The sequence below is a fragment of the Rhinolophus sinicus genome, linkage group LG05 (assembly GCF_036562045.2).
Source record: "Rhinolophus sinicus isolate RSC01 linkage group LG05, ASM3656204v1, whole genome shotgun sequence".
Lineage (NCBI taxonomy): Eukaryota > Metazoa > Chordata > Mammalia > Chiroptera > Rhinolophidae > Rhinolophus > Rhinolophus sinicus.
Genome location: NC_133755.1, coordinates 49956941 through 49974754, shown reverse-complemented (window position 1 = coordinate 49974754; position 17814 = coordinate 49956941). Strand labels below are relative to the sequence as shown.

Sequence of the window (17814 nt, the reverse complement as noted above, 5' to 3'; positions counted from 1 at the left end):
GCCTCACCAAACTCAGATTGGAGCGTGTGAGGTGCTGTGGGGCTGGGCCTGGTTCCAAGGAAAACCGCCATCCCAGCTCCTCTGAGAAGCCCACGGCCGAGAGCAGGGGCTGGAGGGACATGGGTTTCCACCCCTCCCTGACTTATACAAGCCTTTTTGTCACAGTAGATGAAAGCATCTGGGCCCACCATCAGAAATGAAAGCAGATTTGGAACTAATGAGAGATCAAAATAGAGTCTGAAAACGGAAGCCTGGAGACCTTGGCACAAGCAGGGGTGCAGGCTGCAGAGGTGGCCCATCCTGGGTCAGGGCCTCCCCAGGCCACATGGTGGGAAGAGATGGGGCCGGGTGTGGCAGAACTGCGGTTGGGTCACATTGCTAACTCCTGTTTCTTTGGAGCTATGAGTCGGACAGATTTTATCTTGCCTGTTTTGACCCTCCATGAGCCAACAGCTGGGGTGTGGGGGGAGACAAGAGAGCAGCAAGCCGCTGGTTCTTCTTTTGGCCCATTTAGCAACTTCCCGTAACTTTTGAGTAAGGACAGGTATTTCCCCTTGTGTCCTGAGATGTGCAGTTGGCAACATATGCCTGTGGCCCCAAGGTCATCTACAAATGGACCGTAGCTCCGCCCAAAAGCAGTTTCATTGAATTCACTGACACAAGGAAAGGGTGGAGGGGGTGTTAAATAGGCAGCCTTGGCCGGGCCAGGCCTTCGCGTTCGGACCCATCATTAAGTGAATTATTTTTTGAGCACCTACTTTGTGTCTGGCAGAGCGAGGGGCATTCTGGCTCACGTTTCCTTCATTCTCCACACCTTTCCCCTTTCTCATTCAGCAAGGCCCGCATTTTACCAATGAAAACATGGAATCACAGGGAGAAAACCATGGACTTGGCTTCTGTCTCTAAGTGTGTGAAGCAGGTAGCAAAGTCCCTTGGCAAATTCGTATGTATCTGCTACAATCTTTTCCTCAAGTAATTTTGGGTACTTTCCAAATTTACCAATTCCCTAAAGGATGGGGGTAGGGGGTTGCTAGGCATGTGACCAGGGCCTGCTCTGGGTCTCAGACGTGGGTGCAGGGCAGCTGGCCAGCGGGGGATGTGACAGGAATGTAAACGTGCCATCAGCCCCTGACCCCATATCCTGGGAACAGCCTGACCCGAGGGCTGCCTGCCCTCTCGCCATCCAATGTGTCATTGCCCAGAACTGTTCTGCTTCTGCTCAAAAACAATTCCTGAATCCCCGCTCGTCAATCCCAGCCTGTTCCCTTCCAGAGTTTTCACCTACAACTCCTACCACCTCTGCCCCCGACCTCACAGGATTCCCCAGCACCTTTCCCTCCTAGCCTGTCCTCACCTCCCTCTCCTGGAGGTCCAGACCCTTTCCTTCACATCAGACACATCTTCCCCAAACCTGCCAACCCCTCTTGCCTCTGTTCTTCCACTGCCCCCAACCAGGCTCTGGGTCAGGACAACCTTCCGCTGCCCTCAGCTCCCCAGTGCGGGGATTGGTTCTTCTACAAACTCCAGGCCTCTAATCACATGCTTCTAGCAGGCAGCGTTTGCCTCTCCCTTTCCCTGGAATTGTCCCAAGCCTTCCCCGCTGTCCTCTGCCCCGTAACCTCTCCACCACACTTTGGGCAAACAACCCAAATCCCACTTATCTGAGCAATCAGAGGTCACCAGATGGGGAGCCCCTGCTATGGCAGTCGTTTCCTCCCTGCCAGAGGGAAACTGAGGGGCTGGGGGAAGCACGGTCAGCTCAGCCCCCAGCTGTAACCAGCGGTGGCATGATGGGTATGAGGGCCCAGCCACTTCCCCCAAATCAGGGTCTGCCTGCCCATCCTCCTGCCTCCTCTGCCTCCTCCTGCTCCCTCTGCCTCTCTTTCACAGGGTTTACCCCCCCCCACACTAAATCTCTTGCACTTATGACTCCATTTGGCATCTGCCTTCCAGATAATCCAACTGACACCCGCCTTCCTGGCTTGTCATCTGAATATTTACCTGCCTTGGTTCCACCTCGCATCCTCCTTGCGCATCTCCATGAAAGGCAGTTCTTCTGCCGGCCCGAAGCTAATCCTTTCAGCTGGGCTGTGGAGCCACTCCTTTGCTCACTGTCCGCTGTACCCCATACAGTCCTGTGGCTGTCATCCCAGCTTCCCAACCTTCTCCGTCCCTTTGCTGCCCTACACTTTTCCTCACCAGCCACTCTTCCTTCACCCAATGTCACCAAAGCCACCAGTGAGCCCCAAGTTGCTAAAATCCTTGGGTACCTCTCAACCTTTGCCACACGTAATCTGTATTAAGCACCCTCTCCTCCCTGAACCACTCTCCTCTCCTGACTTCTGGGACCCCATTCTGCTCTCCGTTTCCTTCCTCTTTCACCACGTCTCAGCCTCCTCACCCAAGGCCAGCCCCTTCAAAGCTGGTGTCCCACAGGGCTGGTGTGGGACCCTCATCTCTCAGCCACCTCCCTCCCTCCGTGAGGGAGACGATTCCCAAATGCTGACTTGCTCATGACTCTCAAATGCCATCTTTCAATCAGGAGTTCTTCCTGACGTCTAGATTCCAGCAGCCAGTTGGCGAGGGGACTTGTCCATTGGCCCTACCATGTGTACCTCAAACCCAGCATGTCCCAGGATGAACTCACAGTCACCCCACGAAGCCAGTGCTTGGGTTTCCACTCCAGAGAGTGCCACCATCACCCTCCATGTCACCCAGGCCAGAAACTGGGGCAGCCCCCTGAGTCCTCCCCTCCAGGTGGTCACCAGGTACCACTGATTCTACACCTACACTCTCTCCTGATCTGTCTGCTCTCCTCATCTCTGCCCCTGAACGTGGCCTTCAGCCATAACCATGAGAGCTAGGTGGGTATATCCAGATTCCGCTATCTCAACCCAGTGTCTTGCCTCTCACCCTATATCTCTCCATTACATTCCTCAAATGGAGCTTTCCGAAAGGCCTGTGATTCTGGACTGGGAAGATTTCCGGTTCTCCCATTGCCTTCACCACTACCAGCTTCACCATTTATCAAGCTTTCTCCGTGTGGCAGTTAAAACACTCTGGATCTGGTCTTGCCTTCCTCTTGATCCTTCGAGGGCGAGCCAGACTGAATCACATGTAGCTCCCAACACGTCCTGCACTCTCATGCCTCGGGGCCTTTGCACCTGCCTCCCTCTGCCTGGAGCATTCTCCCCCATTTCTCTCCTCGCTAACGCCTACTCATCCATGAAAGCTCCAATGGCTACAGTCCCCAGGAGCTTGAGTAAGGGTGTCTCCCTTCTGCTCTTCTCCAGCACCCTCTGCAGAGTTCTGTCTACCAGAGGGCTGATCGCCCTAGTTCTGTTTCCCCTACTAGACTGAGAGCTTTCTGAGAGCCGGTCTCATTTCTGCATCCCCAGCACCTAGCACAGACCGGCACAGAGTTAGCCCTAAACAAATACTAGTAATGAAGTAATGCACGAATGAGCAGATAATGAATTCTGGTTGGGGATGGGGGTGCTCACTAGGGGTTAATATTTGAAGTGAGTCCGAAAGAATGACTCAGGATTTGTGAAGCAGGAATTTGAATGGAGACGGGCATTCCAGGAACAGGGGTGCGTATGTGCAAGCCATGGGGGTTTGGAGAGGCGGATGTGTTTAGGAAAGTGTAGTGAGTTCTGCAGCTGCAGCAGACGTTGGGTGTGTAGGGCATGCCAGAGAGGGCTCTGGAGAAATGGGACCAGAGACAATGACTCTTGGCCTCTGGGAAGCCTGACTTTGTCCAGTATACAACAGCAGGACAGAAAGAGTGCTTCATGAGGAAAGCAGTGCCAGGCCATGGGGGCCTAGGGAGGAGGTGATGGGTGTGACCCTGAGCAGGCCAGGGGACAGAGAGCAGGGACAGAGTGGACAGGGGTTTAGATGGCAGTGACCTGGTGCCGGAGGAGGTGTGAAGGTTGAAGGGTGGTGCTGCTGTGATCTGGCTTGGGTTCCTGGTGGATGGAACCCTTCACCAAGATGGCAGCCTTGGAGAGGAGCAGGTTTGAGAGCAAGAGAATGCGTTCAGTTTTGCTTGTGAGTTTTGCTGGAAAGTGTACAGTGGAAGGGCTGTCAGGTTTGAAGAACCTTTTGAGGGCCCCCTTCAAGGCAGAGTGGAGGGCGGAGGTCAGATTTGGGTGTTTTGCTCAATTTTTCAGGACTTTTGTGAGGTAGTTAAACCTAGCTATTATTTAAAAATTAAATTATATAAAATTACAATTAGATAAATTATATTAAAAAGAAAGATAAATACTCAAAACATCACTTCCTGAGAATTTTACAATATTTTATAGTTTATACTTTCAAGATTATTTCCATCTATTATGTCTGTGAAATACTGTAGGTGTTACTGTGCTCTTCTTCCCAACTCTGAATTCAGTGACAGCATATTGATAGTTTAAAATCAGCCATGGTGGAAATATTTACACTGTGGAAGTTGGCAAACCCCACAAATCAGGGCTTAATTTATTGTTTTGTTGACTGTCTAGAGTTATGAGTTATAGAGAAAATATTAATTATGCACATTAAACTTAAGTGTATTTGTGCCATTACATTGTGACTGGCACAGAAAAACAAAGCAAAAGTTCTTTTAGTGTTCAAAAACTATTATCTGGTTCCATAAAGAAGTTGCTTATATCACTGACAAAGGAGTGAAGTTCCAACATGTATCTTCACTGTTTCACCTTTTTCTTACTAGTTGGCACAAACAAAAATATCAACCAGTATTCATGTAGGAACTACACTCATTTGTCAATTATAATTATAGGTTAGTTATGGATTCAGCAGGTCGGTAAAAATCAATGAAAGCATGTGTAAGATTCAATTTGCTCTTTGCAATTTACAATAAAGTGTACTGTATGTTTTATTATTATGTATAAACTGCTAAACATCCTTTATATCAATAAAATTTATAATACACTCATATATACACTATTTTCTCTGCCACATGGAATGCCAGCCATCTTCTGAGAGTGAGAGGCAGAGAAGAAGCGAGGAGCTGAGTGGGTGAGAGGCCAGAAAGGACCTGCGAGGACGAGGCCAGAAAGATAGGAGATGACAACATGACAACAACAGAATCATAACCGTGAGAGCTAGGTGGGGTGTCAACCAGATTCCAGCCCTGGGCCAAGCCCCACTTTATGGATTTGCTTTATTAACCTCCCAGGACAATCCTAGGAGGACACGGAGGCTTAGAGAAGTTAATTCCTTTATCCATGACCCACAACCACTTAGTGGCTGAGTCAGGATGCGAACTCAGGCAGCCCGGCTCTGTTGGCAAGTCAGGAGCCTGCCTCCCATCTGTTGCTCCTTAGCAAAGCCCCTCGGACTATGCACGTTGGAACTGGTCCAGGACAGAGATGGGCAGGGCATGTGTGGACACCTGTCAAGGACTTGGGGGCATCAAAAGGACTGGCAAAGCTGCCTCAGGCCTCTGGCCCCGGTCAGGTGTCCACCTCCCAGCACGGTCCTGCCACCACTCCCCGGTGTCTACTTAAGCTAATAATAGGAATCGGGGCTTGTGTTTAAAAAAATCTTTGTTATTTTCTAATGGTTCATTCTTACTGTATTTTTAAAGAGTAAAATACGTAACAGATTGGAAATTTCCAAAAATTGGTCCTTCCCTTTAGAACATTTGAGAAGCACTGTCCTAACCCGCCCTTCTAATCACAATCCTCTCCTGCTGGAAGCCCTTCGTGATCCCCACGGGCTATAGCAGAGGCTTCAAATAGTGGGCGGGGACCAATCTGCGGGTTGGGAACTTAATTTAACGTGTCATTACCAGCATTAAAAAAAGAAAAAGAAGTGGCGTGAAATAGAAAATATCAGGTGATATTACATGTGGTAAATACATTTTGTTTCAGCTACATATAAAAATAAATATATACTTATATATTAAGTATATAATATATGATGTATTGATATTAAATCTGTGACACATAATTATTATATACCATATACTAATATTAAATATATATTAAATATATACATTTATACATTTATAGATAGGTCTATCTGTCTATCTAATATATTATAATGCATGTGTGTACTGGGCGATGATGAGAAGTGTCTTTCTTACTATGATCACAGTGAAAACAGTTTGAACGCCGCTGCTCTATCAGGTAAAGAGCACTGCCAGGCCTGACGTTCAAAGCCGTAGCAGAGAGAGCAATCGCTGAGGAAGAGCAGGCAGTGCTTCCTGGGAAAAGGGTGAAGTGAGCTGGGCTTAGAGGACGCCCAGGTTATGGATGAGCAGAGGGAACGACGTGAGTGAAGACCCAGAAAGACCACGACTTTCAGGCCTCGATTGTGCCGGTGCTCCAACTCTGAGCGGGTCTGGACCTGGCCTCTGGGAGCGTGCCAGTAGCATGACGACCGCAACCCCTGCGGTGGCATCTTAGAGGAGGGGGAGCCCCTCAGTCTGCTGGGGGAATCAAAGGAGACTGCTGGAAGTGGTCACACCTTAGCTGACTTCTGAGGTAAGAGTTAGGGTTCATCGTGAGAACAGGGGTGTGGGGAAGGCTCACCTGGCCAAGCGAGTGGCTTGGGAAAAGGCACAAGAGAAACCCGTCATGTGTAGGGAACTATGAGCCATTTAGTGTGGGTGGAGCATGAGGTAGGGAGGGGGCCTTCATGTGTCACCTTGAGAGTCAGGACTTTGTTTGAGGCTGAGGAGCCAAGGAGGAATGTTGAGCGAAGAATGGCAGGCATACACTTACATCTCAGGACTCTGCCCCGACGAGAGTGGATTAGTGGAGAGGGGCAGGAGGCAGGGAGACCTGCAGAATGACTGGTGCAATAGTTGGGCCTGAACTAGGGCACTGGGGGCACAGACAGAGGGCGGGAGGGAGACCCCACAGGAGGAGCCAACAGAAGGTGGCTGCCCATCAATCATTGGATGGGGCAGTGAGAGAAGGGGTCGTCGCGGGTGACGCCGGTGGTGCTGATGGGGCAGCTTGCTAGATGGTAGTGCCTTTTGCCCAGATGAAGAATGCAGAAGTCAGAGGGGGTCTGGGGAGAAGATAACGGATTCACTGTTGAAAGTGGCACTCGTAGTGGATGTGGCAGTGGGCAGCTGGAAAGAGGAGTGAGGCTGGGCCAGGAAGACACACACTGGAGAGGGCAGAATGAGAGAGAGGGCTGTTGAGGGAAGCCCATGAAAGACTGAGGGGAATAGTCTTTGAGGAACAAGATCCAGAAAGTTGGGTCACAGAAGCCAACTGGGCAGAAAAGACCTAAGAGGAAGAATAGCGATGCAAATGCTTCAGAAAATCAAATTCCTGAAGGGGCCATTGGATGTGGCCACTGGGAGGCCACTGCTGCCTGTAACTGGGGTACATCCGAGGGTGGCGGGGCAGGGGCCAGGGACTTTGGGAGTGAATGGAGATTGACACACCGAGGTGGAGAGGGAGCAGGGTGCATCTATTAATAGGCCCTATGGCACCTTTGTGTGAGTTAGAAAGGGACGCCCCTTTCTCCAGGCAGGTCAGCCCTCATCCCAACACGCTGGCTTGGCGAGAGGGGTGCGGGCTGGATTTCAGCACCCTCATGCCCCACAGAGGGACATCCACATGCTATGGCCTTGTGAGTGTGGACCAGTCCTTTTAGAAACTGGGAAGAAAGGAGAGAAGTAGTCATCGACCAAGAAGGAAGCTGTAATATGTGAGGGCTTTATTTTTTCAGCTGTGAGAGACTGGTGCATGCTGGCTCAGATGAGAGAGGGGAAGCCATGAAGAAGAGAACAGGACAGGGAGACCAGCAATGAGTAGCTGGGTGGGAGCCCAGGCGGGGGGGGGGGGGACGCCGATGGGGAGCAGGGTTCTGTGCTGACTGGGGGCCTGGGGCCCAGTGTGCAGGGCAGTTAGCTGGGAATCTCTGTGATGGGCCTGGGGGAGGACACCGAGTGGGAACGCTGAGGTGTGGCTGAGACAGCCTGTCCTAGACAACCAGGTAGCGAGCCTAGAACGGCACAGGTCAGGCTGGGGAGGGTCTTGGCACAGAGCTTGTGTTGACTTATTATTTTACTTTTTACTACGGAAAATTTTCAAACACACCCAAAAGTTGTGGGAAATGCCAACGATCGGTCCTCTTACACCTAGCATTTAACTCCCATGGTTATTACTATTGTCAATGTTATTTGATGACACATTCCTCCCCTTTTAAGTACCTTTTTAAAAACTTAAAAAAATTTTAATAGACTTCAGTTTTTAGAGCAGTTTTAGGTTCACAGCAAAATTGAACAGAAGATACAGAGATGTCCCACATAACCCTGGTTAAAAACTGTTTTATTTGGACATAACTTTAAGCTTAACAGAAAATGGCAAGAACAAGTTGCTTTATTTTTAAATAATGTTTTTCTTATTAGAGAAGATATTCTCAGAATGTATATAGAAGAAAATTGAGATCATTCATGATTTAACCAGCCAAAAATAAGTACAATCATTCTTTTGGTGTATTTCCTTCCCGTTATTTTTTTCTATGCTTATATATGTATTTTCAATTGGACTATTTTATCCGGAGACTAACGCCACCCCCCGGAGAACTCCTTTCTGGGGTTCCCATGTGGGCTGTCCCATGGCCGTCACCCCACATCCCTCCACAGAGTCTGCCTGTGGGCAACAATTGATCCACCAGGTTTGTGGTTTGTGGATGACCCCTTTCCCTGGTTTCAGTGCGAGTGCTGGTCTCCCCGGTAACATTTGTTGTAGTTGTTTTTCTTGGGGACTATTGGCTGATTCTGGTGGGACGACTTGCCCAGTGCTCCTCAGGCCACCATCTTGCCCAGCTCCCACCCTCATCTCTCTGTCTCTGAGTCTGTCTCCCCCACTCACCTGAGTGCTCACCTGCGAGGGTAGGGCTCAGGGCTGACTCATTGCTCAACGTGAGGCAGAGCTGGCCTTAAGAAATATGTATGGAATTGAATCAACCCACGTATTGGGCATTGCCCCTCCCCATCTATGCTGCAGACTCTCGAGTGACGTACACTAACTTACAGCCACCAGTGTGGTGTCTGGTACACTAGCTGCTCAATAAATGTTTGTTACCGCTGCTGCCAATACCCTGGAGATTTCCATACGTGGTAGGGCTCAGCTGTTTTTTCCTTCTGCTCTTTCCCGCCTCCCCCTACTTCTTCCGGAAGGTATAGAAGAGAGACCACTTTCACATGCCAGAGGGAAGGTGGCCCTGCTTTGTCGCCCATTTTCTGTAAGTTAGGAGCAAAGCTAAGTCGGCAATGGATTCAAAAGCAGCAGTTTGCTGCGCTGAGGCTATTTTATATGCTTGCATTGCTGACAATACATCATGAGCAGCAATTAAAACTATTTCAGGATCAGTTCAAAGCTGTCTTTGAGGTGTTTTAAGTTGGACCAAAGTCCCCCATGTGTCTAGCTCTGAGCCAAGTTCTAGTGGGTGTCATTAGAAACCCACCGGTATTTGGAGAGTACGCAGGCTATATACTTTGATTGCCTGAATATTTCATAAATTTCAGGGGTGTTTGTCAGAAGTGGATTAATGTCTCCAGAGCTGTTTCGACTGTCTTCCAAGTCCCATTCCCAACCTCAATGAAGTGGAAGGGGCCGTGAGATGTGAGAGGAGTCAGTGATGTGCATGGGGTCGTCCCTCAGAGCCCGTCCCTCTGTCCAGGCAAAGCCCCTGCGCATCTGGCGCACGGAGGGAGGGTGGCAGGAACCGGAGCAGAAAGGTTTGAGGGCTTGGTCGAGGGTAGGGGCATGAAGAATTGGGAAGAAGACGGGAACCCAATTTGCAGGGCCGGCCTGTGAGGGGTGGAGCGGGGAGAACTCAGAACCTTAAGTAATCTTTGGATTTGATTGAAAGATAAAAACAGGGCAAGAAGCAGTTTGGGTTCTGGCTATTGGACTGCGAGGGAGTCAGTCAGCTTGTTCTGATCAGTCCTGTCGGCCTTGGCCCTGACCCTGGGCCTGGAGGGCTGGTAATGGCTTTGGGGCCTGGGATGACAGTTCCATACACCCCTGGGACCCTCCAGGGGCCTCCAGGGCCACAAGGGGCATGAAGCACGGCTGTCTGCTGATAGAGGGGGTTTAGCTTGTGGGCTGAGCCGGGTGGCTCCTGGGCAGAAGAGCTCTGGCCTGGGTGGTGAAAGATGGAGGGCCACTCAGACGGGAGGAAGAGAGTCTGTAACAGTGGGAACCGGGGAAGGGCCCTCTGGCAGCGTCGCTCTGTCCCTCAGCGGCAGCACTGGCCTGTTCAGTGCGGCCTGTGGCAGGACCGAGAAGAGGGGCCAGCAAGGCCAACTGCCTTGCCCACGTGCTTCTGGCCGTGACTGACGTGACTGCTGGGTCATTTCTGCTTGGGAACAGGGACGTTAGTCTCTGAGGTTTGTGGTTTGGGAATAAGGAAGCTGCTGCTACTTAGGGTTTCCCCAGATGCCTTGCTTTGGTCAGAGCCCACCTAGATTCCCGTGGGCTCAGGTCAGCACTGCATCCCTAACCAGATGTTTGTGCAGAGTTCACCTGTTTGCCTGTCTTTCCAGCTTGAGGGCCTGATGCCATAACCCATGGAAGCAGACCCTGGAAGCAGCTGGCGCTATGCCTTCAACCCTACATCCACACACTCACACCAACCCTGGGGCGGGGGTTGTGCAGGCAAGTGGGTCCTCGCTGGCGGCAGGGAGTGCCCGGAGGCGGGCAGAATGGAGGGCATCATGCCCTTAGCGCCACAGCGTGGGGGCCAGAAGGTAGATGACCCACTTTCAGAGCGGCGTGGCTGTGACGGGCTGCTTCATAGTGGTCAGCCTGCACATACACGTTGGTCTTAAACTTCAAAACTGGGTGGTTAAACATCTGTATCCTGTTTTCATTAGCTTGTAAGCCATGGTGATGGGGACCGGCCTAGTTTTCTGAGCCAGCAAGTGTGCCCAGAGGCTAATAAACAGCAGGTGTCTCCAATAAATAGGATTTTAATACTCAATGTAAATGTGTATGCAAATAAATCTGTGAAATGAAAGGTGGGAGCTGACTTCTATATTCAAGTTACACAATTTCTTAGCTGTGTTGCACTGAGAACTGTGGTGTGACTGTGTGTGATGGATGTGTCACGTGTGCACGGTGTATGGACAGTGTGTTTTTGCAGACAGTGTATGTATGTGTGGTGTACGGTAAGGAGTGTGTGTGTGTGTGTGTGTGTGTGTGTGAGGGACGTCCCCACCAAGTTGGCTGGAGACAAAACCAGCTACGTATTTACAGTGCCTGGTGTAAGACGAAAGTGTGGGGTCTCTCATTCCAAATTACTGGTAATTTCAAGATAGCAACAGCAGAGCATCAAACCAAGCTCAGGCTTTCTGAGTGAGAGCCCTGTGAGACTCCATGGGTCAAATACCCAGGAAGCCCGCCCTTCTGTCTCTCTTCAACCTTTGCTGCCATGAAAAGTCCTTGAATCCCCTTTCCTCTCTCCCTATCCAGCGCCCAGGGAGACCTTGACCTTGGGAGTGTCTGGAGCTCGCAGCCTGGAGAGGAGCTGAAGCAGTTGCCCTGTGCACTGTGGGGCTCGTTTGTGCCTTTCCTGACTCTCCTGTTTCAGTCTGGGCATCACCGGGGCACCCAAATCCATAAGGTGTCTCTCGGCTCTTTGCTCAGAATGATCTGAGCAGCTTCAGGCCCCTCCGGGCCTACCTTGTGTCACGGGGCCCAGCCGTCCACCCGCAGCACTAAAGGCTCCAAGCTCCTCCCCAGCCCCCACTCTGCTCCCAGAAGTGAGTGGTCAGACAGCAGAAGCAGAACAGAGAAGGAGGCGCCAGGCGTCCACGTGCACCCCGCCATGGGCTTCGGTTCTCAGTAGGCCCGCTCCTGGGGGAAGAAGTGGCAGAGGGGAGCTGGGGAGCTAGGCCGTGTCAGGCTGGCAGAGTTCACAGCTCGGAAATCTCAGTGAGGGGGTGTGGAGGGTGGGGTCTGCCTCAGTCCTTCCTGTTTACTGTCCTGGTTTGTCTCGTCTCAGGTAAGTGCTGTGCGCCGGCTTCAGAACACCCTCTGCTAATGGAACAGGAGGGTGCCCCGCCCCAATACCTCTACTTGTCAATAATTAGCCATGATTTCTGAGGTTCCGGCAGGAGGCACCTGGCCTGACCCAGGCTGGTTTAGCTCATCAGTGTACCAATAGCCTAGTGATTCTGAGGTCTGTGGTTCTGGGGTGTTCCACGTGTGGGCATCTCCAAGGGTTAGGGGAGCGTGAGCACTCACTTCACCATGTTCCCTCTCCTAGCCAGAGCCTGGCCCCTCAACTCAAGCCCTTCCAGCTCTCAGAGGGGATCCCAGATGGGACTGTGTGAATAGGCAGCCTGGAGGGCCTCCCAGAGTAGGGCCACCTGCTTCAAGGTAAAGGACCCAGAAGTGTAGAGGTTGTGGGGGAACATGGAGCAAGGTGGGCTAGAGAGGGGATTTGGGACGAGTGGCAATTGCTATAAACTTGTTAATGGGCTTTGCCTGCCCCAGAGACCGACAGAGTGACCATGGTCCCCAAGTAGGAAAGTAAAGCTAATCTGGCTTCCGGGGGTGGGGGGAGTCCTGACTTAGAATTTGCCAATTCTGTGGTATAAATACTTCCACAAAGTCCAATTTCAAGCTACCAATGGGCTTAACAACAGGCTCACAAATGTCTTGAATATTTAAAAACACCAGCTGTTGCTCACTGCCCATTAGATCACTGTCATCAACAGCACGAGCCCCCAGGGACTAGCTGTGCGCCTTCCTGAGCCCAGCACACCCACTTCCCCGACTTTATTTGCAAAATGCTCGGCTCTGTGCATTGGACAGCCGGGGCCCGAAGCAAGCCATCCAGCCCTTCAGCTCCTAGTGCTTCAGATCCTAGAGCTGGTGGGCTGGTCTGCCGCGCAGGTTGTCACGCTGCTCGCTGACGTGACAGATGTGAAACAACTGCCAAAACAAACACCGAGCCCAGCCAAGTGAAGTGCCACAACCAAGTTCCAGCAACCGCCTGTTTCTAGCGCAGAGCAATGGGAAACTCGGACTTCAGTGTCCGGTCATTTGTTGGAAGAGCCAGTCGGGCATCCAGCCATCCTAGTTTGACAGCTAACAAGCCACCCTGCCTCTCATCTCTTGGTTACATGCCAGCCTCCTCACTCATTCTCATTTCCAGGGGACCAGGTGTGGGGGTGAAGAATGCCACGGAGCCAGGAAGCCACCAGGTCAGGTGGATGGGCCACAGAACAACGCCCATCCCAGGGCTGGGAGTCTATCCAAAGAAGTCCACCTGCAGAAGGGATTTCCTGGTCCTGCGGGTGGTGGGGACATTTCTCCAGGTGCAGTTTTTTTCTTTAATGTAATCTTCTCGGAGACCCACCTGCCCTTCACACCTTCCCAGTGACTCTATTTCCCCTTCCTCTGGGCTCCTGGAATGGCACAATGGCCCCACCTCAGCCTGGCAGCTGTCATGAGAGGTGTTGACCTAGCTGCCTCTCTGCTGGCTCACTGTGTCAGATGGAAGGGCCTGAGATGGCAGCGGGGACCGAGGGTCTTTGGGCATGATTGGGGACCTTGAGACTGTCAGAGGCAGGACTGGGGCCAGGGTCTCCTGGGATTCGGCCAGTCACTGGGTGATGAGTGGTACAGGGAGCCCGTGAGGAGCGGCCTGTGGGCCGGGAAAAACAGCCCAGAGCCGCACGTGTGCCTTTGGTGCTTGCTCCTTTCCTGTCTTAATCCCTCCTGTTTGGTGACAGGTCACACAGGCCTGGAGCTCAGCAGAGAGCACCCGCTGACCCCAGAGGAGGTTTCTGTGGGGCTGGAGACAGTGATACGTGTGAGCCTCACTCCCTGGTTCATCAAAGGAGACAGACTGGTGAACAAATCTGCACAGCTCACTCAACACACACTCCGTGGGGCACGTGTTGGAGGGGCAGGGTAAAGGGCTCGAGGGAGGGGGGACACTTGAATGGGGTTGTAAAAGTGAGACCCCCCCAACAGTTTCAACCTCTCTGCACGGATCCAATTCAGGCTCCAGCCCTAAGACTCGCAGATCTGCCTTCTGGGGATCCATGGGGGGGCTCAGGGGGGCCCTGCATTCCGCGCCCCAACAGCAGGAAGTCACACGGCCAGCCTCCTCCAGCCAAAGCCTTCCAGAATCTTACCCCCAGCTTCACCAACACGGCAGACATTTCCCCCTCTCAGAACAAAAGGGAGTGAAATTCTCTGGCTGCTCCCTTCCTAAATGATCAGGTGTGTGTACATGAGGGGTGGGGTGGGTACAGTCCTGGAGAAGGGGCTCCTGGAAAGTGAGAGCTGCCAGCAGGGGAGGCGACAACACATGTGGAGGACCAAGAGCTGCAGCTGGAACCTGGTCCCGAATCCCAGATCCCAGCGTCCAGCGTCCACTCCCAGAAGTTCAAGAACCACACCAGCCCACTTTCAGGGCCTTAAAAAGGGCATAAGGGCTGAGGCTTAGCCCAGAAAAGTGCTGAGTCTGAATTATGTGTGACCAGTGACAAAAAATTACTGTAGCAATTGAGTTCATGGAAAATGCTTGTGTGTGTGTGTGTGTGTGTGTGTGTGTGTCCTGTCATTTAAAAACTATTTCTGTGCATTCTTGATTCTGAGACTTCTCTCTCTCTCTCTCTCTCTCTCTCTCATAGGATTCCACACTTGGTTCAGAAGGTGTGAGAAGCACCTACTCCATGCCTCACACATAATAGGAGCACAATATAAGCGCCTTTCCTTTAACGACTCAAAGCGGTCATTTGGGGCTGAGGGCCAAAGGCTTCCCCAGTCCAGACATTGATGGGCCGCTGGTCCCTGCCTCATCCTTCCTTCTCCAGCTGATGACAAACACCTAGATATCATAATGCCTTCCGTGTCATTAATAACAGATGAGTATCTGTTATTCTGAGACAGGCTGGGGAGGGTACCTGAAAATGCCCCCTCTGACTGGGGCTGGCCTTTTCTGCAATGTGGGCTGGCCTGTGCCAGTTGTGTGGATGGATGCAGAAGGGTGAGGCACTGAACCTGCTTGTCCGGCAGGATGCTGGCAGGAGGGCGGGACAAGCAGGGGCGGAGCATCCAGAACAAAGGAGAATGGGGCGCCCTGGGGGCCCAGGCTAGGCATCAAAAAGGCTCTTCGGAGTGAGCAGGCCACAGCAGCTGCCCGCCACTGCGCCCAGCAGTCTGTCAGACAACCCTCGCCGGTCCCTTCTGCCCGCCCCAGGCTGGGCACCTGAACAACACTCTGCTTCGAGAGGCCTTGTTCTCCAGCGTGATTGCGCGGGCACTGCTCTGTGGCTTTTTCTGTTTGGCGTGGGTGGCTGCCGCAGTTCCAGAGGACAGCAGAGGCATGGCTGGGAGCGGAGCCCGGAGCCAGAAGCGTACCTTCACCCCTGAGCCTTTTGATGGAGCCAGTGTAGCTCCCCGCCTCTGGCTGCATCGCCTTGAGGTCATCAACGACCTCAATCATTGGGACCAGGGCACCCAGCTAAGGTTCCTGAAAGAGTCCCTCAGAGGAGACGCCCTGGAGGTCTACAACGGACTCAGTCCCAAGGACCAGGGCAGCTACGGAGCTGTGAAAGACGCCCTGCTGAAGGCCTTCGGCGGGGCAGGGGCGGCCCACAGCCACCTGCCCAAGGAGATTGTCTTTGCCAACAGCATGGGTAAGGGATACTACCTCAAGGGAAAGATTGGCAAAGTGCCCGTGAGGTTCCTGGTGGACTCGGGGGCCCAGGTCTCCGTGGTCCACCCGAGCCTGTGGGAGGAGGTCACCGATGGCGACTTGGACACCCTGCGGCCCTTTGAGAATGTCGTAAAAGTGGCCAATGGGGCAGAAATGAAGATCCTGGGCGTCTGGGATACAGTGGTGTCGCTGGGCAAGCTGAAGCTCAAGGCCGAGTTCCTGGTGGCCAATGCCAGCGCGGAGGAAGCCATCATTGGGACCGACGTGCTGCAGGACCACAACGCCGTCCTGGACTTCGAGCATCGCACCTGCACCCTGAAAGGGAAGAAGTTCCGCCTTCTGCCTGTTGGAGGGGCCCTGGAGGATGAGTTCGACCTGGAGCTCATAGAGGAGGAGCCCTCGGAGGAGGGGCGGCAGCAGCTCTCCAATTGAAAACCCCCATTTCCTTACCCCCCAAACACTGGAGGAAGACCCGCGACAGTGGAGGGCAAGGGCAGGTCTTCAGGGGGGCACTGGGCTTGCCCCCTCCCTCCCTCTTCCTCCTCCCTCTGCAGGGGTCTTAATCTGCTCCTGGTGGGGGAGGCTTCCATTTGAAAAGGCACAGGTGAGGGAGAGCAGGCTGGCTTTCTGAGAGGGAGAGAGGGTTCTCATGGTTGTCAAGCTGCCATTGCTGGCAAAGACTCTAAGGCTGGAAGAAGGTTCCAAGACAGCTAGAGATGATTGTCTTTGAGAGACGACTAGGGGAACTCTTTGATCCCCTGAGACATGGCTCAGTCACCTTCAGGTCTGTGTGGCCTGAATCAGCTGGGCTGGGTGCCAGCTGTAGGGTCCTCATGAGCCAGACCCAGCTCTCTTGGCTGAGGGTCACAGCTGCTCAGGGATTCTTCCATAGGTTCTTCCCACCTGCACGATGTATATTTCCTTCTGTCATTTGCTTTGAAACCCATGGAGCCTTGTGCCAATAATTCATTACTTCCAAAACCAATAAAGATTGAGTCACGGCAAAACCATGTAATGTGTTGATTGGTGATGAATGGGATGGATGTGAGAGGGTGGGGAAAACGGAGTAAATGTCAAAGAGAAGGAAGATTCCAGTATGTGCTGAGCTCCTCACCTGGGTGTAGGAGGATGTATATACAATGTCTATATATAGCTTGGATTTAATGACAGCCTCAATGTAAAATATTTTAACTTATTTCCTCCATAATTCCTGCCATTATTTTTTATTTAATCATGTCACTAGTCATTTCAAACTGTAATATCTTAGCATCCAAATTGCCCCTTATACCCAAAAGTGACCCTGAAGTTATTTGTGAGATGTCTTAATGGGGGATTGGAAAATTATGGTTATTGTAAACAAATGGGAAAGTATCTACTTGGCAAAAAGGTTCTTATAGCTGCCTGGGAGCCAGGGGTTGGAGGCAGAAAGCAAGGTCAGGGGACAAGTGTTGACCTGCCCTGGGCCAGCCCAAGGCAGTTCTGGAGGACAGAGGAGGTGGTGGCAGCAGGGGAGGTGGCGGCTCTGGTGGTGGGAGGACAGCTCCTTCCTGGAGGGACTTGGAGTGAGCCTGACACTACAGAGGCGGGATGGAGTCAGGAGACATTCCCAGATTTGGGAATGGGGTGCCCATCGCTTTCAGGGTCCACCACACGTTTGCTTCCAAGTGCCTGCCTCTCTCTGGGACTCAGCAGGACCAGGAATCTGAAAACCCCCAGCCAAAAGGGAGACTGAATGGGCAAAGCTTCAAGAGCTTTCCTTGGGAAGTGGGAAAGGCCATCTTTCCTTCATGAGTGTGGAATGAGCCTTTCCTTGAGGTTTCTAGCTGGACATCCCGGAGAGGGAAACAAACAACTTGCCCCGGAGCCAGAGGTAGGCATGAGGCTTCTTCCTAAGAGCCTCTGGGACTTGCCTCTGGATCTCTCAGAGCTGGTCTGAGCTGAGAACCACTGCTCCGCCCTCAAATTCCAGCTGTGATTCCCCTGGGAACTGAGACACCTGTTCTGCCCCTTAGCCTCCTAATTACTGAAGCCCCAGCCCTGGGCAGCCAAACATCTTCACAGGAATTAGCTCATCAAGCCTCAGGAAACTTTGGGTGATGGGAGGCAGTCTTTTCCCAGGAAAATGTGGCCTGGAGAAGGGGAAGGCCCAGCAAG

The 17814-nt window shown here is 52.2% G+C and overlaps 1 protein-coding gene across 4 annotated transcripts in view; it reads left to right on the top strand.

Moving 5' to 3' along the window:
- The window catches only part of ASPRV1 (aspartic peptidase retroviral like 1), a 68803-nt gene extending 52133 nt beyond the window's left edge, over positions 1–16670 (top strand). For 2 of the 4 annotated variants that reach the window (XM_074332115.1, XM_019718566.2), the window contains exon 2: positions 14633–16662. In XM_074332115.1, coding sequence (XP_074188216.1) covers positions 15328–16092 — 765 coding nt within the window. In that variant the 5' untranslated portion in view covers positions 14633–15327 and the 3' untranslated portion in view covers positions 16093–16662. Of the gene's footprint in view, positions 1–6091; positions 6495–14632 lie in introns of those variants that run through there. The other 2 variants (XM_074332116.1, XM_074332114.1) reach the window with 2 other exon arrangements.
- The last annotated feature ends 1144 nt before the right edge of the window (positions 16671–17814 follow it).